General features: G+C 36.0%; 1 protein-coding gene across 5 annotated transcripts in view; it reads right to left on the reverse strand.

The window, feature by feature from the left end:
- ADGRA1 (adhesion G protein-coupled receptor A1) overlaps positions 1 to 25,264 on the reverse strand; it is a 255,495-nt gene that overhangs the window by 47,642 nt on the left and 182,589 nt on the right. For 4 of the 5 annotated variants that reach the window (XM_042862742.1, XM_042862741.1, XM_042862744.1 and 1 more), the window contains exons 13-14: positions 2,558 to 2,765; positions 1,405 to 1,613 (exon numbers count right to left, since the gene is read on the reverse strand). In XM_042862742.1, coding sequence (XP_042718676.1) covers positions 1,405 to 1,613; positions 2,558 to 2,765 — 417 coding nt within the window. Of the gene's footprint in view, positions 1 to 1,404; positions 1,614 to 2,557; positions 2,766 to 10,309; positions 10,326 to 25,264 lie in introns of those variants that run through there. The other variant, XM_042862745.1, reaches the window with a different exon arrangement.

Genomic DNA, 25,264 nt, shown 5'->3' on the forward strand with positions numbered 1-25,264 from the left:
TGAAGTTTAAGAACAGGCTGAACCCAGCCAGCGAAGAAGCCATTTTGGGTGTGGCACCTGCAAAGTCAACAGGTGCTTTCTTTAATGAATTTAGGAAAGCACCCTCAAAGCAGAATTGTTTCACATTCAGAGAAACAAGTGGGTGAGTTGTTAAACAAGTGGGTGAGTTGAAAAAATGCAACTCCTTGGAGCTGTGGAAAATGAGGTACATTTGATGTCATCAAATCTTAGGAACAGCTCTTAAATTCTGAGCAAGTCTGGAATGGGTGAAAAAATGTTTAAGTAACTCTGAGAGAAATAGGTTCTTACAAAGCGGACGATAATATCCGCATTTAACTCGTGGGTGCTAGAGCTTTGTGCTATGATTGGCTGCCATCTGGGCTCCATCTGACAACAGCAGATTGGTATTCTCAGCACACGTCCTTGCAATTCCTGTCGCCTATGTTTGCTGTCCCTTACACATACACACAATACAGTATTTACTCAACTATAAACATTTCTGTAACACACACAAGCAGCGTCTACGGTGCAGTTATGCACCAGTGTTCAGGATCAGTCTGGCATTAATAACACATATCTATTTTTACAACTGGTTTACATTAAATTATTTAATGGTGCAAGTATGTTTTCACCTACATATATTTGAAACCTTTCTTTTTTTTTGTTTGCTTTTCTTTGTACCCTGAGTAGCAAAACATACTATTACTACGTACATGATCTCTCTGCTTTCATGATGGTAACTTTCTGTTAAGCAGAATAGTTAAATAACTGCAATGGGAACTGTGAGTGTGACTAAGAACAGATTAAAGCAGGCTGATGGCTTAGCACTGCACAGAAATATTTTTCTTCAGCAGCAATTTAGCAAGAGGGCTGTCAGCATCGCTATACTAACTAAAACTCCTTCAAGATCAACACAGACAGCAGTGTCCTTACTTAGGAGAGCAGAAGATGTTATTCCTTTCCATTTATTAAATGATTCAACATTGCGGTATGCCCGCAACTAATTAGTATGATCAACACAGTGCAGGGCAGGAACAAAAGCAGACCAGCCTCTGAGATGTGCTGATGTAAAAGCACACAGGAGTATACATTTTTAAACGCTGTCTTATAATTTATAACCATAACATACTAATCATTCCTTGATGAAATTCTCATTTCTAAGATTGAATTTTAATGCCGTTTCTGATTAGGCCTGTCTCAGGATAGTAAAGCTGACCAGCAGGTTTATTCACTTACTAGCAGTTAAATAACTTTCTTTCTTTAAGGCTGCCTCATACGAAACATCATAGAAGACAGAAGGTCAGTTATCAGCATGTAAGAATTATACAGCTACATGTAAAAAGAACATTTGTGTATGACAAAATAGAGAGAAATATAGGTACAATTGCTAAATCATATACTTACCATTAGCACTGCAAAGTTACTGAAGTGAGTACTCTGAATGGTGGTAATATTGCCTGCAGAACTAATTATGTGGCACCCTTCTCCCCACCAGCCTCCATGTCCATCTAGAAGGTCAAAATCCCAGAAGGCTGCAATGGGGTCTATACCCCGTGCAAAGTGCCTCAACCCTATAGTAAGAGGGCTGGTGAGGTTTCCAAAACTGCACCCATCTGCAAAAGCAACAAACTGTATCAGAGATATGGAGTGGAAAACCCTTTACAGATAAATGTGTAAAGAGATCAGATACAGCAAACTATGGGGGGGAAAAAAAAAGCAAAAGACATACACTTTGAATGGTCAAAATCAAAAACAGTGTACACATTCATAAAAGTTTGCAGTAGTTTAAATAAATCTGAATAACATTTCAGTCTCACAGTGTGTACAGATGATCTAACCAACCTTCAAAAAACCAATTTTTTTTGCTTGAGATTTTTCAGTTAGAGCCAATGTTACACTACTGCCCATGAAACTGCAAAAATGGCATAGCTTCATTGTGTGATTAATAGTTCAGACAATACTGCACTTAGAAAGTCACATTTAAACATTTTTTTAACATTAACAGAAATGAGTGCACTACTCAGAATCAAATAAAATTATTAAAATTGCCTGGGTGAATAATTAATCAAATTAATGATTGACTAGCATATATGATACATCACACCTAGACAAAAGCCTTTAACAACACCTATTTTATGTTCATTGTATCGGAAAGTATACTGGTAAGTACTGATACATGCAACAGGGCACCACTCCTTCCCAGACCGGCTTATCTTCATCAGTCTAGCATGTTAGCACTGCAGTTTTCATTGGAAAGAAAAGAGTAAAACAAGGTTCCTTCCTATAGTACTGTGCTTTAAGAAAGATGCTTCTGTAACAACACAGTCAAAAAATAGTAACCCCAAATTTGCATTCTAGTCATACAGCAATTGCATTTCTTTATCTGCAGGAGAATTGGAATAAAATCATGCTGATAGGAATAAATTCAAACATTTCTGCTAAAGACAGACTGTTCCCAGCCTCTCAGCATACAGTACACTCTACTCCTCTATTCTCTATACAATCAAGTAAACCTTAGCTTTCAGATTAAAGGAAATAAAGCATAACATTTCCTCACCTATTTTAGCAAAAACAGCTGGTGTGGCAACCGTCCTACGTTTCCCATCATCTGCAAGATTTGATGAGTTTCCTGTGCTGGGGAAGAGTTTTCCATTCCGAAAGACAATAAACTGTAGCTTGCAAGTTGCGTTATCAACAGATTGCCAGGCTGAAGACTGAGAGAAGACAGACTGTGGCAAATGAACTGAAGCTACTGCTACAGCATTCTGTACAATGAGAAAAAAAAAGAAACATTTAAAATGCAAATCACAACAGGGTTGCTTTCATGATGTTTTAAACTCCTGTACAAGAAATGTATGCTGCCTTCCTTTTCCAACAGACTGGAAGCAACCAAAGAAGCACGAGCTGTAACCATGGGAATAGGATTGGTACAGTGCATATTAAAAGGGAAAACGTTTTGATTGAATGTGTGAGTCTATATGGTCAAGCTCCCTGCTGCAGAGGTGAGAATGGTTCTTACCGTGCCTGCTAGAGGGTCCATCAACACTGCAGATCTGATTTAAAGAGACAACCTCTACCAGGTTTTCTCCTTCACTTAAAACAGAATCAGACAACTTACATTAAAACATTTCACTGAAGGGGTACTTAAGGAGTATTAAAATAATTTTATTAATACAAATAAAATAAGTCAGTAGAGAACTAGAAATGAGTATATAGCACATTTTATAAATACATTTTTCTCTCTTCTTATATGGAAAATCAGTTAACTCTGTGATACAGTAACCCAGGATTAAAAATCTTACAAGCATTAATATAACAGAAGAAAATAAGACAGCACTGAGAGAAAATGAATGAAGACTGTCAGATCGCTATAATGGCTTTGCGTCGTGATTGTGTTATACACCCTTTTACAAGCAGATAATTCCCTTACAGCGTATTTATAAAACAGACCAAACATTATGTTCTGAGGGCTTCACTCATCAAGCATTTCTTTTCCCTGCCCAAGTATAAAACTAATCATTAAAGGGTGAGTTATTTACAAAGACAAACAAATGATGAGCGATGGGAAAATAAACAGGGAGTCTGTCCTGAGCCTTGAAGTGAAAAGGGTATGTATTTAAAAACAAACAAACTACAAAATGTTCTAATTTGCATTTCCCCCAAGGGCAAAGTATAGCTTCTGTGCACATAATTTACATAGATTATCACACAGTTTACTCACAGTACATGTGCATTACCTCTTTGAGAAGTAAAATCAATATTCTTCACCACAATGTAAAGAAACTTAGCATTAATATATGTCCATATGCTAGGATAAATACACACGTGAGAGATAAAAGACACAAGGTAGATCAGCAAACTAAAATATTGGAAGCACCTAGTCACCACGCAGCAAGTATGGGAGAAAAGTGTGTGCAGTCTGTGATGTCACTGGGATGTTTGAGTAAACACATAAAGGCTGAGTATAATTTTCTCTTTATTATCATATATATTTTGGAAAAATTTTGCTGTTCTAACAAAAAAAAAAACCCCTCTAAAACAATAAATTTTTTCTTAAGTATTCAGAGTGGGCAAAGACACATTAAAAACAAACAGGAAAAAAATAGAAAATAGCAACACCACATTTCTACATTAGATTTTAAAATGACTGTGAAGGCTTTAATTGGAATTAACTGAGCTAAACATCAAGTACTTGTCCTCAGATTGTTTCCAATGTCTAATTCACTGATTCTAAAGCTGTCATAATTGGCTTTGTCTCACGCTTCTGAAAGAGACATATTTCCCTCTATGATATCCCAAAGTATCTGTGTAAGCTGAATCTCCGATGATGCCATTTTAGCAATAAATTTGTTATTAATAAGTATGTATAGAAATTTTTAGTAGTGTCATTTGTCAAACCCCAAATCTCTGCTGACTTATCTGGAGATTTACAGAAGTATAAGAGAAATTATACTGTGATTAACTTTTTATAGGATTTTTTTCTTATCATTCTGTGCTAGAAAAAGCAGCAACATATTAAATTACCCTAATTACTTACTATACACAAACAGAGAAAGCTAAAAGTATCTGAATAAGCTTATGATAATGAAACCCACAGCTAAAGGCATTGGGATAAGTAACAATGTGCCATGACTAGAGAAAAGCAGTCCTACACAAGCCACAGGAACACAACAGGTTTATAGCACTTTTGCTATGTGGTTGTCCTATATTGTCTTTATTTTGCCTTGCTGATACCAGTGACAGCAAGTGACGATATGGATTGGTAAATGGAGCTTGACCTTGACTGGGGAGGGAAAAGAATGGGCTGCTCACATCCAATACACAAAAAGCTGGCTTCTTTGAATTGCTTGATGCCCAGGTGCACAGCTGGGGAAAGATCAAGGTGAGGACCACCCCTCACCTCCTCACTATTGCTCAGTGTCCGCCAACACAGAGTTCTTTAATTACACAGCATAAAAGACAAGAACTCAATCAGTGTCTTAGGTCTCACTGTTGATGGCCTTTGTCTCCTGGGACAAAGCCTAACTCAGGTGTGCACAGCCAACTCAGGGCTGCAATGCACACCTTTCTCAGACTGGCTGAGCAAATCCCACACATACAGCAATACAATATTAAATTCATCACATAGCAAAAAGACACATTTACAGAACAAAATCTTTTCCTCCTCAGATTTCAGGAAAAGGCTTTTCCCTATTTAGCTCAAAAAAAATGTAACAAGAGCATGTATATCTATTCTGTCTTCACAAGGCTCCCCCTGGAGTATTGCAATCAGGTCTGGGGCCCTCAGCATAAGACATGGGGCTGTTGGAGTATGCTCAGAGGGTGGCCACAAAGATGCTCAGAGGGCTGGAGCACCTCTCCAATGGAGACAGGCTGAGGCAGCCGCATTTGTTCTGCTTGGAGAAGGGGTTTCAGAGACATCTCATGGTAGCCTTTCAGTACTTGAAGGGAACAGGAGGGAGACAAACTCACTTAGAGGGAGTGAGGCTCTGGCACTGCTGCCAGGAGAAGTATATGTGCCCCTTCCCAGAAGGTGCTTAAGACCAGATTGCACAGGGCCCTAGACCCTGATCTGGTGGGTGGCAATCAACCCACAGCAGGTGGATGGAACTGGATGAGCTATTCTCTGATTCTATAGCATTAACTATTAATAATCTTTGGTAAATAATGTCTACAGTCAATTCCTGGGATATGGTTTAATGGTCTGTGAACAGTGCCCTATGTATATCTGACATTTTAAACACATTCTTTTGAGTGCACGTGGTCTAGTGGAGCAATGGGCAAAGGGACAGGGATATTTCTTGACTGGACAATGTACAAGTAAAGTCAAAATATTTGCTGAATGTAAATGTTTATTTTATGTAAAAATTCATCAAAATTAAACTTCAAAATTAAACTGTCTGCTCCGCCAGTATGTTTGCCAAAAAACTCCTGTGCTAGCATAGTCATGAAAAATGCATACATTGAGGGTGCCCACACATTCACAATGCTGTTTAAAAATATGGATAAATATTTGTGAACACTTTTTACATCTACATGATTTTTTCTTTAATAGTGTTACTCATTATTCACAGGAGAAGAATCTGAGCACTCAAGCAAACCCCGTTTTTGCAGAAGAGGATGGGTGGAGACTGATTATCGCCTCAGTCTTCAACTTCACTAATCTTATGTGTAGTGATGAAAAAGTCAGTTTGCTACCCTTGCCTCAGTTTCCCTCTCACCTGGTGAAATAATTATTTTTCTTTTGTTCCTGACTCCAGACATGAAACACAATATATGAACAGATTAGTACTAATACCAAAGATGATAACATTATATTTGGAGTGAATCATTGTGCTTCAGATGTTTCAAATTCCACATAAATAATCTTCAAAATTATATTTGGATACCGTATTACTACATCACACAAGAACTGATAAGCTGTTGTTGCTAGTGGCAGTATCTGAAGAAGCTGCTCTACCTCTAAGGGGAAAAACAGCACTAGAGAAACACTATCAAATGTCTTCATAGGATCTGCAGCTTTGAAATGACACAGGTCAGCACTGGCAACTTATATTTTCCCTGGAAAAGCTTAGAGTTTGTGTTGGCAACCAGTTCAGATTCAGACATTCTCTGAGCATTTTTGAACCAGAATGCCAATAGTCCCTTCATGACTCCATTCCACTTTTAGTCCTAACAACTGGATTGGACTGCCAATCATTATGAAAGGAAATTCTGAACAGTGAAGATTTTTTTCTAAGGAATACTTTTCCTGCTGGAAAATGCCAGTGTTTTAAAATGCAAACTGTCCTCAGAGATCCATCAATTTGCGCAGAAATAAAAATAAAAACCTCAGGCCAAGGAAAGTGGGATTATCAGCAGAAAACCAGCTCTAAGGTTATTTCAGGTGGCTTGTGGATTCCCAGCTCTTAAGATTGTTTGTAACATGGGAAAATTTCCAAAAAGTGAAAGGGAAGGTTGTTTTCAATACTTCAAATAATAATCAGAAAGTAAATTTTGTAAGAACATCTGAAATTTCATTTCTTTTTTTCACTTCTGTGCTAAGTTTTTTTTGTGTGTGTGTGTGGAACTGTTCAAAATAGATTAACAGAAACAGCATATATGATTCAACATGGATCCCAAAAGTTTAAAATTTGAATGGAAGGCCAAAGACAAAATGGTCTCCAGGATATTGAGAGCTACAGACTCTTGACATTTCTGCCGCTCATTCATGTGTGACCCTTATTAAAAACATTTTAAAGAAAAAAATGAAAGATTAAAAGTGAAGTTTTTCCCCAAACAATTTCATTCTGGTCTGCATTCCATTCCTTATAATCAATGCAAGCATTTACAAGGAGTTTTTAAGTGTTCAGGAAAGACAGCCTCGCCTTAGGTGTCTTTATATGTTGGCCCTTCCAGTTTCATGATCCTTTATAGAGAGCTGCTCCCATTTTCAATATTGCTTCCTGATTATCTTGCTCTACTTTTCTTAAATTTAACAAAATACTAAGAAAACATACCCATTATCAGGCAATCTTTAGCAAGGGAGATACTTTGTAACACTGTGGAATGATAGAAATCAAAATATTTTCAGTTCTTTCTTGCATATGCTTTGATATAAGATCAGTTTTGAGTTAAAGTGCACTATTTCTGTTTGAGATAAAATATATTTCATAGGAAGGCATTCAGTTTCGAGTCCTCAGAACAGCTGAAAGTAATATTTTTCCAGTTGTGAGTTTCTTTGACTTAAAAAAACAGTACCTGAGCAAGCAGTCAGAAGAAAATGGAAGAAAATAGAAGACTAAATGAGATCACCTCAACATCTACAAGTGAACTAGAAAAAAGCAGCTTCGCTGCTTCCAGATTTTAAAGAGTCTAGTCATGTTTTTTACAGATCCAAATGCAGTACATTATGTACTATGTACGGTGCTCTGAAAATAATGCCATCTATTTATTTTCATGGAAACTAGAACAGATATAAAGAATATAGAAACACTATTTGATCGAGAAAATTCTTAGCTACAAACACTATTTTTGAACAGTCACCAGCATTAGCTATTCATTTTCATGAACTATGAACATGAGCCTGGCTACTAAAATTTGGACCAGCAGAGGTGACTCTCTGTTACTGTTGCCACTGCTGAAACGCACCACCCACTGCCTTACTGTGCGCACATCCACTATTTGATCTCCATAAATGTCCAGCAAGCATCAATGAACATTAATGGTTGCAATTTTTTTCCACATAGAGGAATTAAGTGAAACATCTTTGCCTCATGAGCACTTCTACGTCAGACACCATTCTGTCAGACTGCCCCTCTGCTGCCATCTGTCACATGGCAACAAAATATAACAGAATATTGGTGGGAAGATTCCACCCCTACTGCCATACCACCAACATCCGTCTTTGATATCATGGACCAATGCAGTAAAATAGGAGGCATTACTTTCAGAGCAGCCTTCGTATATTATTAACCATCAATGGGTGTTGCCAAAATATGGATAAGCTATATAAAGTTACAGTAGCAGTAAAAGTGTTGCAACTAAGCTCTACTGGTAATAAACTATATTACTAAATAAGTATTGACTGAGTTATGATGAGTCGTCATCATAAAATCAAGTGAATAAATTATATATATCCATACTGTAGGTGTTAATTAGGCCATCAAACAAGATAGCAGCTCCTCAGGAGCAACTGAAGAGATAAATTTAGAATTTATGTAAAAGGTTTAGTAGTTAACATAAAACAATGCAGAACTGCTTTTTTTTTTTCACTTATCCCTACTGGTGGATATTTAAAACATACTCCTTTGGAATTATCCCAGCACATGAGATAAGAAATATGGACAGGCATTTGGCCCAGCATTGTGAAGCTGGGTGTATGTAGTGACCTCTTGTTCTGGTATGAAAAGCATCAACAAAACAAAAGAAAAACCTGGAATGCCAAATAAAGGAACAACTAGGGTTATGTAAGACACATACTCAATAACAAAGCAATTTGACAGGTCCAAAAAAAGGTAGGATTGACGTTTAAATGGGAAGATACAAGGCAAGGCAATTGTAAGGAGGTTCCCAGCCACCTTAACTTATTTACAACTTCATTTCTGATTTATCACAGTTTAGCTGAAGCCTATTAGTCTGCTGTTCAAACCTTAGCTTGGAAAGGCTCAGGAAGGACTAGCAAGAGAAAAGCAAAACTGATACAGCTTCCCAGACAGAAATGAAAAGGTATCACCAGAAATTCAACATAAAATTGCCTGGCTACAGACATGAAATTGGTAAGCATGATAGGATTATTATAAGACATATTGTTGAATCTTGACATTATAAGACATTTTGTGGTAATGCTCACAATATCTGGAAAACTAAGCACAGAGTCCAAAACATGTTTGTTATAGCCAGACACAAATGTTGATTTAATGCATAGTGAAAGTACAACATGAGCAATAAGTACAGGCTATTGCATGAAGAGATACAAAGCCACCTATAAGATGTACTTAAAGATGTACTTAATAAGAAAGGTTTTCTAGAAGTTATGCTATTCAATTAAAAGATTAGCAAACTGCATGAAAAAGCTGTTAATATAAAATAATCTTTGAAAATCTGGTAATCAGTAATCCTTTGTCTAGTAAATATAAATATAGAAGTATTCTCCACTTTAGGATTTGTATTTCAAACTTTAAAAAAAAATTGGTAAACTCAGAAAATTTATTAATGAAATTTAAATGGATTAACAAGATCAGCAGCTTAAAAAAAGATACTGAATTTAATCAGAAAACCAGTGAAAAGGAAAAAAATGACACTGATCAAAGGAAACAAAGCGGTTATAGGAGTCAAGAAATAACTGAATATAGTAATAACTGACAAAACCATTTGACACACAGCAACAAGTCCTTCAGATCTATATTCTAAAAAATGGACAAAGAAAGAAGTAGAGTTAATATGGAGAGATAAATGTGTAGAGATAAACCTGAAAAAACAATCAGGTAATACTTTTTTTATTTAACCTCAATTGAAAGTATTGATGCTTACATGGGGACAGAGGTTCAGTAAGAAAAAAAGAATTTGAAAATTACTACAAATGTCAAAGGAGAACTCACTAAGAGCTGAATAATGTCATGCAAATCTCTGACAACTGACACATGAAATCAGAGGACAACTGTAATAATACTGATTGATTTAAGGAGTACGCCAAATTAGTCACACAGTAATGATGACTTCTCTGTAAAATCTTCTATGGTTAGACAGTGTGAATCAAGTGTGGCATGTAAATAATAACTTAGACCCACACATGAATGAACAACTTAATCACACAGTTTACATTACTCACAGTTGCTGCTGCCACATCTCCACATTTGTCTGCTCTTGTGTCAAGACACAAACTGCTTCCACAAGACTGAAAGAGTTGCAAGTTTCCTGAAAATGTGGTGTCCTTTAGGCACATCTATATGGACTGCTGTGTCACTGTTTCTGCATTCTGGTGTGTTGCACTGAAGTTGCTTAGTCGCTTATGCATTCATGCGTGATTCCTTCAAACCACAGGTCAGCCCACTGCATATGAGACTTCATTATTAATGCATCCGTGAAAACATAGCCAGAATATGTAATACATTTCTAAGGAAAATATGATGTGTGGAATTATTGAAGCAACAACCGACCTGTTTATCTGATATTATGAAGGAAGATGAGAATAAGGAAAAAAGAAAAAAAAATCAAAGAAAAAAATATAACAGAGACAGGGTATGTGTACCAAAGGTAAACAATACCAGATTCACATACTGGACATTCATACTACATATTGGGCTTCAGCTTGATACTTCCTCACTAGATAAAGAGAAGGGGAAGGGGGGGCAGTTTTGATAACCCTGATAACGGTTTTTATAGAGAAAGACACACAGGTCACCTAATTTCTTTTGCCTTCAGTAAAAAAACTGTATAGTATAAGGAAAGCTGATATACTGAGAACTAGCAGAAATAGTGTCAGGTGAGTAAGAAACCAGTTAAAACATATAACAAATTCATTGACTTTTAAAGGGAAAGACTTAGATTGTAGTGAATATGCCAGAAATTTGTATGGAAATTAGTTGGGACACTTCTAGTTTTCATTTGATGTCCTTGAATCAAAGAAATGGAATGTCACCTAAGACAATGTTGTAAATCATGCACTTTACATATTCGTAATTAGAATTTCTGTTATAAACTGGTGAAATAAGCCACTTTGAAAAGCAGCAGACAAGGAAAAGAACTTGAATGCACTGGTTGATCACATGGATGAATCTGTGTCATTGCAATTTAGCAATAAAAAAGACTAATCCAGCCCAGAACATTTCAAATGAGGCATTTCCATTAGACAGAGAAACATGGTGATTTTGAAGAATGAATAATTTGTTTCACAAGTGCAGAATAAAAGAGTTCGGCTTTGCTAGCCTTTCAAAATAAGAGGTTATCTGCTGCCTTTAAAAACACAAGAATAGCACATAGAGAGGAAGAAGTATCACATAAACAGCAAGCATGAGAACAGAGAAAAATAGGATATTGGTCAAGAGTAAAGATGCAGACAAAAGCATGAAAATGTTTCTTAGCCTTTATAACAGAAATAGTGGGGTAGTTTGCAAAGAGGAAGGACACACAGACACCAAGTTCACCTACTTTTGAGATAATATTTGAATACTTTATGAATAGCATCACACAATAATATTCTCAGGAAAAGAAAATGAGAACCTACTCATGGCAGTGTCAAGTGACTCACATCTTTAATGAAAGATCACTGAGCATAGAATTGATACCATTTTTAAAGAAACAGAAAAAATTCTGCACACGTAGCAGCTGCAGACAGTTGGCAAACTTGAAAATTGAGCTGCATTTCATGTAGACATCTATTTTGGAAATTTTACTACAAATGAGTAAAAATAGAACAATTAAATACTGATGTGAGTTGGAACAGTAAAGAAATGAAAACCTACATGTAGTTTCTATTACTTATCCTCCTACAAATTGTCTTTAGAATTGAAGAGGTCTTTAGCACTTGAGTAACAAGAGCTCAGTCTCCTACGTCATGCGGTCATTCAACACCAATATCCAACACAAATTAACAGTTAATTACTGACACATGCTCAGATGAACATCCCTAATACAGAATTACCTAAAACTGGCATCACTAATCACTGCAGCACTGTTTTTTAACAAGACTCCTAGATTTACTCAACCTGAAATAGTTTGTAAGATATTATTAATTTCTGGCAAAGCTATTGGTTAAACATCTGACTTTGAATAAAAGATGAATACTTTGATTGCGTGTTTGATCCGCTAGTGTATCTCACGCTGTACCTACAGAGAGAGCCATAATAATAGACTCTGATATTATGGCAACTGCAAATAAAGCCTTCAAAACTCCAGTGTAAATTGAAGCAGATGCTTCTACAGGACACTCAAAAGTACAACAAATCTGCAGAAAGCCTCAAACATTATTGCTACACACAATGTAAGAATTAGATTAACATTTTAAAATTATTTACAGTTGATAATTTAGTATTAGTATTTTTTGCATATTCCAAATTTCCACACCAGCATTCCAAGAATTACCCACATTTTTATTTTGTGGAAATGTATCTTTTGCACATTTATGAGAATAATAGTGTAAAATTTGACAAATCAATTTTACATAACAAATAGAACACAACTTTGTTCTGATTTTAATTTGTGTTATTATTTTTTATTTTAGACAAAATTTTGATTGCAATAATCTTTTTAGATTATACAGGACTGCTTCATTTCAGGGTTCCATATTTCAAGTCAAGCAGAATCAGCATTAGGCTTGGCATAATGCAGAGAATTATGCCAGGGGATGCATAAATTTTGTCTTTATAGGAATGAGAGATTTTAGGGATGGCTTACGAGTTTTCAATTGGTATTTAAATTTTTGGGATGTGGAGGTGAGGTGAGGGAGCATAGGAGCAGATCCTTGACGTATTGATTTTGGACATATCCTAGAATTCACATGTTAACTTCCCACTGTTCTTCTCCAGACCTAACAGAGACTTGCTGCAGCTTCTTTTTTACAGAGGATGGCTTCTGGCAGTGAGCTCTACAGGAAGAATCACCCTCTTGGGAGTTTGGTTCACTGAGCCCTTCAAGGATGTATGCATTCCTAGAAATACCACTTTTACCTCCAAGCTGCCTGTAATGAAGGAGTATTTTTCCTTTTTATTTAGAAGCTCAGATAATCTCTAGACACGTGTGAGATGTTTCTAGAAAGGTGATGAGCATGTTATTTTTTGTTGTGGTTTTGTTGTTTATTACATCAATGATACTAATGTCAATTGTTGCAGATACACTCAGCAGATGTGACAGCCATATGCTAATTTTTTTTATATTTTAAAATATAAAGTCAAAATAAATAATCTTGTGAGATAAGTGGAATATTCAGCTACATAAATACAAACCTGGCACTGTGGTTTCCTAAGATGAGTATCATAATCACATGGAATACCTATCTAACCAAATGTCTAAGCTCACTGACTACCAAGCTTATACATAAATATTACTGATTTTGAACAAGGAATTGTGAATTCTAGCTTTGATATACTGGAGTGCGTGAAGTTTTTTCACATGATTATTTTTGAGCTAGGTCAATTATGGTAATACAAGCCTCACAGTGGGTTTACATTCTGCACAGTCCACAGCGTAGTGATTATCATAGAAAAAAATTAGTAAAGGGAATAGATACCTTAACATTTCCCAGCATCCAGACAGAGTTTTCACAAAGATTTTTCTGAAGCTGGAGGAACTCAATTAGATTAAAATGAGAAGGGGTTCTAGGTGGTATAAGAACAAACACTCTGTACTAAATAAAACTTATATGCCTTTAAATAGAATGCAGTGCATATCTTTATAAATTTTATGATTTTTATGAAGTCTTAGATAATTTGGGTATATACATTTACTGAATATGAGTATGCACTGATGCAGCCATTGGGTAATACAATAAATCAAAATGACTGAATATTGCAACTATTTAAACATACTAGATGATAGAATTTCTAATTTCATTGATGTGGTATTCACACTTAGTTAAGCTAGATAAATATAAAATGCATTTGGTAACGTAAGTAGGAATGTAATGAAAAAAATTAATTCAGAAATTTTTAGTACGCTATTTAGATATAATTTTCTTGAGGCAAAGTGAGCCTCTACACTGCATATAATGTGCAAAAGTCCAATTATTGTTTTTCCGTTTCTGCCTTTTTGTAAAGATGACTGCAATGAGATGCTGACATTGCAGTTTGATGACTACTGAAACACTGACCCTGTCTGATAAAGGACGAAAGCTGAAACTGCTGAAAATTTTAGCAATTTTAGCGATTTAGGTCTTCCAGGAAGTGAATTTAAAAGTTCTGCACCATGAAGCAACTTGATTTTCTGACGATTTTAAATTCTTTGCATATAAGCCTCAGGAATGGTTCTACTCCCGATAGCTATTAAAACAAGCTATAGGTATTATTACAAGGGAGACATAGAACTGCTCCTGCAAGCCATAACTTGTACAAGGAGGAAAGAACATGGGATCACTACACAAACTTGCTTTGCTGCGTAGACAGCATTAAGTATTCTAAAAAAGTGGTTATATCATCTTTTCTTTAGCTCATGTATGCACAATCACTGCTCACAGGTCAGGAAAACAAGCCTCCTCAAAAGGAGCAAATATATTTTCTTCCCTCCCAAACTCAGCCACCCACGTTGTAGAATTTACATAGTCTCCAATTAGCTAAAACAATAATCACTCTCTGTAATTTCACTGAGTCAGTGAGTTACTGCCTTCCACAATACAGACAGAACACATATGCAAAAAAAAGTGTAAAAAAAGTTAGTATAGTCATGCTGGCAAGAGGAAAGTTCTGAGTCACTGACCTGTCTTCACATTTGAATGAAAGTACCCAAGGTCTCCATACCACTGAGCAGTGTGATTCTGAAGTAGACGTAAGCAGCAATAACAGAGACATTTTAAGATAATTTCTATATATGTTATATATAGAAATTATTCTATATATATTATTCTATATATATATTATATTCTATAGTTCAGATGTTGAAAGCAACAGAGACTCCACTCCTCCCACCACCAATATCTCCAAAACTCCCATGCAAAGACATGTACCCTGCTCCACAAGTCTCACACAGGTCTGCAGGATTCTGAAATACCCCGGTTTGGACACAAAAGATAAGATACTGAGCTCAGTCTCACAATGAAATTGTCATGTCAGATTTTCACTGTTAACGATCACTTCTGGCCAAATACCATGCTGAACACCTGGATAGAGCAAAACCAAATGCAGCATCACTGTGTATATTTGTGCATAGAAGACCATAAATATTAAAGGGATTTATCTAAGGCAACATTTATGTGAACCAATTATCACTAACAGGTCCAAAAATTGTGCCATAGCAGCATGTGAGCATTTGCTTCAGTCTTTCCTTCCTGAAAACTAGTCTGTAAAGGAATGGAGGAAAAGAGTCCACCTGGGAAGGAAGGTATCAATTCATAAGAGCAATACCCTTTTTTCAGTCATTATACTTTTAAAGACAAAATCAAGGAATGTTTCATCAGAGGAATAATATATTCCACAAATCCTTTTTTAAAGAAAGTAACAATATAAGTTTTTCTTCATGCAATTAATACACTGGTAGATATGTTTCCACCAATAATCTGAGCTGGAGTCATGAGTCAGCTTTGAAAATAAAACATTCTGGAATGCACAAAAGCACACTTATCCATGCTTCATGTGAAAAAATGTAATTCCTTTGGTTCAGTTAGAAAGCATTTAGATCCAAACAGAACATTTTTACTTTCAGGTGAATCACATGCACACTCACTGTCCTCATCATAGATGCCTAGACAGATTCCTTAAATTAGAACTCATTTGCTGTAGCAAGTGCTTATGGACAAGATTCTTTCTACCAAGTTTTCTAAGTTTTTCTAAGGGAATTGTCACAGTTATGTGAAGATAATAAATATTTTCTAGCATTACCCATAGTAAAATCCAATAACAAGAACAATGAAAGTGAGGTCTGTGTGATCCTTCCTTCAGATCACATTGCCACCATTCTAATAATTACTTCATACAGTGCTGTCAGTTGAAGAAACTTGGAAGAAACCTAATTCTTATTTATTGAAATTTCATAGATGCTGACAAAGCTCCTCAGCATACGTACAAATTTTGCTTTAAAACCACAAAAATAGTCACTTGACATAGTGAACATTAGACATTCAATTTCTAAAAGTTGACTGAATAAAATCTTAATCCTGAACTAAAATCCATTTTAGTATCTCAGCCACTACAAAGCAATGATGTTCTCCTGATATAAAATTGAAAATACTAACATACATTACTAATTTTTGTCATGCTTGGAATATGAAAATTTATACTGGGTAAGAAAAGTTTAACATTTTGGGGCAGCATACACTGTATTCTTCTTACTCAAGGGTATACCTTTAAGCTGAGATATCACTGAGAATCACTTGAGGCTTTTTATATACTGCATGGACCAACTGGGGTTTGAAATAATTACTGGAGAGATACGCCTCTCATTCCTATTCAGTGATTGTTAAGAATGAACATACCTAATATAATATAATTGACTCCTGATGTAGTAGATTCCTTTAGAAAGTCAGCTAGGCACTGACTTAGCTGAAGCAAAGTAGGATGAAATTGAAATGGCAATAGCTGATGATTGAGAACAAAGAAGTTACACCAATCTTTTCTCCTCACTTCTTGTATCAAACAAAAGGGAATAACAATAATCTTCTTAAATATTTCAAATGAAAAACTGTTTTCAGTGTGCAGTGTATGACAGGAGGGACAGGAAAGCATAGTGTTTTGCTCACAGCTTATGAATTAATACAAATTTTCAAGTATTAGTGCTGCAGGGCCTGTAACCTGAAAAAGCAATGGGAACATATTCATTAAAAATAGCAGTTTATATGCCATGAAGTTCTCATTTTTTAAATCTTGTAAATTAGTTATACAAGTAGCAAATTTACAATTTAACCAGTAGAAAATGAATTGTTTTACATTGTTATATGTAAGCATTTGCAATGGTTAGAATATTTTTGGTCTTCCCTTCTTGCTCTACTGATTTTCTAATCTTTTCCAGTAAAGGTCAATTCTTCTAGCATCAGTATATTTAATATGTTCCCAAATTTGTATCCAAAAGGCTTTTATTCTTATTTTATCAGTCAGACACATCAACAGTGTACATAATTCAGATTTTCTCAAGGGCTTCCACTGCCAAATTTGACTTTTTTTTTTTTTTCTCCAAGAGTTTACCATTCTTGCTGAATCACTTTCAGCCTCTACTTAAACTGATATGCATTTATTTTAAGCAACACTGATATTCATTTTGCAACATAAAACCTTAACATGTTCAGTATTTCACTATCTTTTCCTTCTGAACTCTTCACTATTACTTTTTCCATTGAATAGGATGAAAGTACTTTACAGAAATCTGCATGTGCATTTTTGAACTCTTACTACTTCTAACACCAGATGCTACTAATATGAGTACCTGAATGTGTGTGAATTAATTATTTAAGAGTGAGGATCTGAAAGAAGCATGCTCAAGAAGGGAAAGAAAAATCAATATGGAAAAAAAATAAAGTCTCATGTCAAATGAAGGTCTAACACCATGTACAAAATTAATAACTAACATTATTAGTTGAAAGACAATGTATTTGAGAAAACTTGGCAGAGTCCCAGATTATCTGTCTCGGTAGGAGAAAAGATGTATGTTTTCTTATCATCAGGATTTCTGGGTCCTGGCACCTCTGCATATTGACAGTAACATGAAAAACTTCTACCTAGGGCACAGACTCTGCTATTCACTATTGAATAATACAAGGAACAAGTATTTGAATAACAAATATGAAGGTATAGATAAAATTAGAAAATACTAGTTTAGAAAATAAACCAATACATTTTTATCCTACTTCCAGCACTACACCTAGTTCCACCATGTTTCATTACTTTCTCACAAAATACATTAAAACAGCATTAAGTGAATGTCTGCACTTTAAAAAATGAAATAACTTCAATTAACACCCTATTTTCATCCAGACAAACACAAAAATAAATATTATTGTGCTCTTCTGCCATCCTAAATTTTCATATTTCCACATTTCTTCAGTAGATCTACATTAAAAATGCACTGACAAATACATACATAAAAAAACAAACTGCATCCACTAGTAATAAATATCTCACAATCTCTCTCCATTTTTATCATCTTCTTCAGTTTCTTTGAGGGACTAAAAATATTTTCTGGACAGTTTTGATATCTGCTAGCATTTAAGAATTTTTTTCTCTGCTCAGAAGCAATAAACCAAAAGTGATGCAGTCTGCATGTCTGAACAACAGCCTGTTCTTTGTAACCTTGACATGGAGAAAGCAAGATACTTGTACTTGCTAAGCCATGGTCTATTCAGCATCATTGTGTTAGCATTACTCACCAAGTGGAATTAAAAACTGCACTACAGTTACCATGACAACCAGCTGTCTCCCACATACAGCATCAGTTTGAATTTGTGCAGACCATTTCTAACAATGATTTAAGTCAACAAATTCACTATTACCCTAAGGTAAAAATCTGGTTTAAGAGCAAATAAATATTTTCAGTTTCGTAGTATTACTTCGCTCAATACATTAATTCCAAGTATGACCTGGGAGTTCAGAGAACTGCAGTGATTTCTGTCAGAAATGAATGGTGAATGATAGATAATCTCTGGTCAATATACAGTTGATCAGCGACTAACATTCTTAACCCAATAAACATTCAAGAAGCAATATTCAGTAAGGTGTTCTGTTAAGCATCATTTAAAAATTTCTAGTCCATAATTTCTGTGAGAATAACTTGATATAGCAAGTGATGGAAGAAAAACTCTGTACTCTTTCACATAGATTTTACAGTTTTTAATTTTGATGCTAAGATTTTGTCCATTAAATATACTAAAGGGATGCATAACATTAATGGCAGATTTTGTGGGGAAACTACATTAGAATTTTTATTTAATCATTTTCTAAATTTACATTTGAATGATGCTGTTGATTACCTTGTGTAGTACACTAACATCATCAGAGCATGCTCACTATACAAATTCTTACTAGAAAATAAAGTGTAATCCTTCTCCTTCCAAAATTATCAGACAGCAATTCTTCCTTATTGGTTGAGGAAACAGCCTGAAACTTGGAATAAAAAAACACTTAATAAATAAATAAATTATTTATTGGCTGAAGAATTCCAAAATAAGTTCATTTTCCTGCAAGAGTAGGGAGTTTTTTGTTTTTGTTTTTAGTTATTATTGTTCAACTCAATTTACTTGCAGTCTCTGTTGCCCCTGAAATGCTCTTGTAAAGGAGACAGGGAACAGGGGTATATCAAGTTGGTTTCTTATTTACAAAGTTTGGTGAATTATCATACAACTGTACGTCTGGTCATCTGCATGAAGTAGCCACCTGCTGCTTCATAAATTCTAAGCAGCAGTTTTCAGATCCTTCTGATCACCAAGCATGCTTTTGGTTTGGCTGTCATTGAATAAGTACATAATAGCAATGATGGACAATTCTGCTGGCAGAATAATGGGATGCATTGTTACTGGGAGATGCAAAAATAAAGAACCAGCAGAAAAAACATATAAAACACATATAATTGCAATTGCTCATGTGCATATAGAAGGTGGGGAGAAAAGAGAAAGTAAACACTGAAACAAAGATTGTGAAACTACTAAAAACAAAGCGTATAGTCAAACTACAGAAAACATAATAATACTTGTCATGTAAGAAACTATAAAAAAAATTCAAGACTGAAAACTTAAATGGAGTCCAAACTTACTAACGAAACTGCAAATGTTTCATAATGAAGGTCAGAGATATTAAGGATATACTTAATACTTAAATAAGTGTTTAGAATACAATCTCAACACACTCATTTGTCTGGAAGCAAGCACAACAATGAACGATAAGATTTCCCTTTTGGTACAAGGTAGAGCACCTACTGCATCAAAGAACTTGAAAGCGTGCCAGAAAAGAAAACTGGACAGAATTAAGAAATTAAGGGGCTATCAAGAATCTGACGTTCTTTATACATAGAATTTCAATCTGTAATAAGAGTTATTGAACCATAACCCTCAGGACAATACATGGAAATTAAAAATTTGAGTTTGAATATAATATTTCCAGTTTAAAATCATTTAATTTATGTGGGAATGCTGGTTAGATGAAAAGCAAAACCTAAAAGACTGAGGAACATAGCAGCACAGAAATACATTTAGTCCTGGATCACTGTGGACACATTTGTTATCAGTGACAGGCAATGTGAAATCAGGCACAAACTGAAATCAAACCCATCTTTAAGGTTACACTAAACTGAACTGACAGGAACACTACAAACAAGAAAGAGAAAGAAATGGACTTTCGTAAAGAACTTCAATCTTCAATAATGCAAGTGAGTAATGCTTAAATGTAAAAACAGAAGAATTCAAGGCAGAAAAGAGGTAGAAAACAAGAAATGAAGTAAAATTTAACCTGAGGCTTCAAGTCCTCGAACCCAGACAGGAACAAAATTTGTCAGCAAAAAGGCTGCATACAGTCAAAAGTAAGTGATAGCAGGAAAACAAATATGATTGTTACTGGAATTTAACAGATCTGTAACAATCCATTAACTCCTAGATTGAGCTGCAATAAAAATTAAATCAAGATGACAATCTATGCAGATACGCATCATTTTGCCCTGAGGCTGAGGCTCTACCCTTGTGTCAAGGATGCCTTCATGGGGTTAAAGTAGCATTGCTAACGATTAATGGATCTTTTCTTGTTATATTTCTAAAAAGTACTGACAGCACCATTGAAAAACACGATCATAAAAAAAAAAAAAAAAAGACAGCTACTAAACAAAGGAAAAATAAACACAGTGTCTCACCACTGCATTTTTCTAAAAGAGGACTCAACATTGTATTTGAACAAGCTTGCCAGATCTATGCTCCTTCAGTACAGTAGATGTATGACTTTGTATGTGTTAGCATTTTAGTTTAGATTAGGAACACTGATCTAATTTTCAGATATTATTTTCATCGCTTATTCAAATCTGAACACCAACTATCAGACAAATTTCCTTATGAGCTCTCTGTTGTCAAGCTTTGACAAGTAGTTGTCAAGAAGTCTCACAGTGCACAATTTGGATTCTATGGATTGAACAGTCACAAGAGGTTAACTGGTGAGGGACCAGTCAAGAGCTAACCTAGAACAAAACTCTCAGTTACATATAATGTTGTTGATGGATGGATGATACTGAGTACCATCTGTTCTGCTCTACAGATCTGCACTTATTGCACTGCAATATTGGCTAAACTGGAATTAAACTATGGTCACTTTTTACAAATTTGTCTTTCCTTTCTGTGACTTTTTCCCTCCTGGTTCTCTTTCTCCTCCTGTGGAGTAATATAAATCTGTCCTCTTCTAAGCCTCTAAACCAGGCAAAATGAAGTCCTTGCTCTTCCCTACACCTCCTCTTTCTCCTCTGTCTGATACTCTGTGGATAACTCTGAAATTATTTCAGCCTCTGCATACAACAACAAGAACATCATATGGACTCACCATTATGACTAAGAACTGGCAACTTCACCTGTTATCTCATTCAAAGACAACTATCTGAACCAGAATTAAAATGGCCTTTCCAAATCAAAGGAAGTCAACAAGCCTAAATTGAGACACGGAAATCTTCAGCTCTAGACAATAACCTCATCTAGTAAATCCCCTGAAATTGATCTCAATCAGGCAATTAAATCCTATTGAAAAGATAGCAGGAGAAAGGGGAAGGAAACAGGACTCCAGCAACGTATGGCTCACCAAATTACATTGGCAAAGATATGTGAAGTGTCTGTGGAAATGACTGTATTGGAGTAATAGCATATAATTGTATATTCAGATGACTAATATAATAGTTGGCTATTCCAGAAAACTGCCTTACCCAGCTCTTCAAGTTCTCATTTCAGCCCACTTTTGTTAGGCCCTTAAGTAAATGTGTTATATCCACTATGTTTAACTTCAGCTAGATGAATTTGGGTGGGGGAAGGGAAAGCAAGTTCTTCAGAAGTACCATTAAGTTCTGACTTTAATGTAGTACAACATTTGAAAATGTCAGGATAACAGCTGGAGCAGCAACTCTTCAAGCAAAATAAAACATGCAGCTTCACCCCCTTACTCCTAATTCAGATCTGCAAAAAACAAGAAGTCCCTCCCATTTCCCTAGAATACGCAGCTCTCAAAGGGACGTAGCATTAGCTCATCTGAGTAGTACGCAACAAACAAAGCATGTTTGACACATCAGTATCCTTCCACCTTCTAGGAAACTTCTAAGCTAAATTTCTGTGACCTAATTGCAATCACCAATCCTTGCAAACTGAAAAGCTTGAGACTTGTAATGACTCCAGTTTTTGCCTTCACTTTTCTCCCACTACTAACTACAAAGATCAACCTTTTTAGTAAATTAAAGGTGTATTACATTGCATTTTAGCCTGCTCTTGACACATATTTTCACCTGAATCAAAATTTAAAAATGCAGATTTTGAAATCAGTAGTGATGTCTGGCTTGTTAGTGGATTGAATTAATGAAGAGCAAACCAAAAATGTTTATTTTAACCTGACCAGTTAACCTCTTAAATATACATAAAGGAATGGAGAGAATTTAGATCGCTACTTCTACTTACACAGTGGAAATCAGATTTTTCATTATGGAGATAATCAAAGAGGATATTTTTAAGACTTGGCTGACTGCAGCAATTAAGCCAATCCTAAATTCATGTTTTAGATAGTACATAATAAAACTGACAGTCTTGAGAGAAGCACACAGTTATCTAAAGTATATACAGCTGTCGATGTATACCTTGTGAGAACAAAAATAACTAACAAAAAGAACAGAGTATTCATAAGTTAACACATTACCATTGTTTTAAATAAAGAGAAAGCCCATAGTGGTCACTCAGAAAATACTGATAAATGGCATCTACATAATACTTACAGTTTGAGAAAGCAAGGCAGATCATCAGCCCCTGGTATCTACACATGTACAGTCATTTACAGCAGTTAAGAATTTGTTGTAATCACAGTTCTACTTCTCAGCAAATGTAAAGAAGATGGCAAAAATATTGCATGATTCCAAAGCCAGTTTCTGTACTTTTACTTGCCATAATTTTCAGCAACCAGCAGGAATGCATGTCCTAAACTGAAGATCTTTTCCCAGTTGATCAGTGATCAACTGACTGACATTAAGAAAAGCAGAAGCATTGAATGAAGGCTGAATATGTGTAACAGAGAATCATTTCATAGAGTAGTTTGCATTGGAAAGGACTTTAGAGATCATCTAGTTCCGACCACACTGCCACAGACAGGTACACCTTCCACTAGGCCTGGTTTCTCTGTGCCACATCCAATCTGGCCTTCCAGGGATGTGGCATCCACAGCTCCCCTGGGCAGCCTGTTCCAGTGCCTCAAGAAAGAATTTATTCCAAATATCCAATCTAAATCTACCCTCTTTTTGCTTTGAACCATTAGCCCTTGTCCTATCACCTCATTTCTGATAGAGTCCCTCTCTACTATTCTTGAGCTGTTTATCCAGAGTGACAACACTAAGCAAGAGTTTGTGATGTTACAAATTAATGATACTTGTCATCACCAGGCAATAGACTATGACCTCATGGCCCTCCACTGCATATACTAGAGCACATCAGAGCCTGGCCCAGCTGAGCTGGTACGTTCTCTGTGGCTGAATGTGTTTGTGAGGCTTGGACACCTAGCAAGGCTTTCTAAAATTGTGTTGTGGGGCTCTGGGAGCTGATTTCAGAGCCCATAACCACAGCATTGCCTATGTTGCCTCAGTTCTGCACGGCTCAGGCAGCTGGCCTCCAAGAAGAACAGTTGAAGCAGTGAACATGAGTGGTGAATAGACATAGCCCTGGGGTGGCTATGCAGTAAGTGCTGGGATGAGGGAGCTGCCAGGACCACAACTGCAGCCTGATGCTCTGCTGGTATGGAGCATGAGCCTGGCCAGATGCAGAGTCAGGAAGGCTTCCTGCTGATGGCTGGGGCACAGCTGTGTCCTGCCCCAGGACAGACACTGACCATGCCCTCTCCTTCCTGCTGTGCACAGCACCCACTACAGCAGTACAGTGAAGTGAGCAGCTCTTCAGCTCTTCATCTCCAGCTTCCCCAGTCCGCTGCAGTGTGAAGGACTTAGCCAAGGAGAGGAGGAGTGCTCAGTGCCCGTTCCACAGTGCCCATTCACAGGCAGAGAGAGGAACCACACAGGCTTAGCAATGTTCAATGAATATTAATGGGTGCCATTTTTAATGCATGGAGGAATTCAACCTTTGCTTCATATGCACTTCCATGTCAGACGACATTTTGTCAGACTGCTCCACTGCTGCCGTCTGTCATATAACAACATGTAATGGAACAATGATGGGAAGGTTCCACCTCTACTGCCTCAGATGTGGGTCAATACAGTAAATTAGGAGACATTATTTTCAGAGCAGCCCTTCCATATGTTTCAGTCAAGAAGAATCTGCATGTATTCTTTTTCTCACAGGGTAAATGACAAATTGATATTTTTGTCTTTGTTCAACAGCAAATAACTTCACATGCACTACAAGATAAAGCAGATATCCATATCCTTTCCTAAACTCCTAAATCTCCATCCTTCAGCTCCCACAAGCTAAACAACAATAATCCTTAAAGAAAACCAATCACATCAAAACAAAACAAACAGAAAAACAGCTTGAATTTAAATGGAAAAGTTGTTATTCACATTTTAAAAGGTCTTTCTTAAAAAACATGACAACAAGCCAAATTAGTTCACCAGCTTTTTAACAAATGGACCAAATAAATGAAAATTGCAACCATGTTTGCACACTGTCTCACAATGAAGACATGGATCTAAAGACATGGATCAAATAATCATCATTCACATAATATTATGCAATACCAAAGCTCAAAATCATGACACAGATGCCAGAGAAGAACCTTGCCCATCACTTTGGCCCAGTATTTAATGAATTGCACAGTGGATTATATGACAACAGATAAAAGAGAGATTATCTCTATGGAAACACTATGGTATCCTTGAACAGTAATGGATAGCTCAAAAATGAACTATCCAAATATTACAAGGAAGTTCAGAAATATAATGATTATAAACTAGTACCAGCCAAAGCCACTACAGAGGTGATTAAACTTTAATTTTC

This window comes from Lagopus leucura, unplaced genomic scaffold, assembly GCF_019238085.1.
Source record: "Lagopus leucura isolate 7727_CA_CO unplaced genomic scaffold, USGS_WTPT01 Super-Scaffold_739, whole genome shotgun sequence".
In the NCBI taxonomy this organism is placed as follows: domain Eukaryota; kingdom Metazoa; phylum Chordata; class Aves; order Galliformes; family Phasianidae; genus Lagopus; species Lagopus leucura.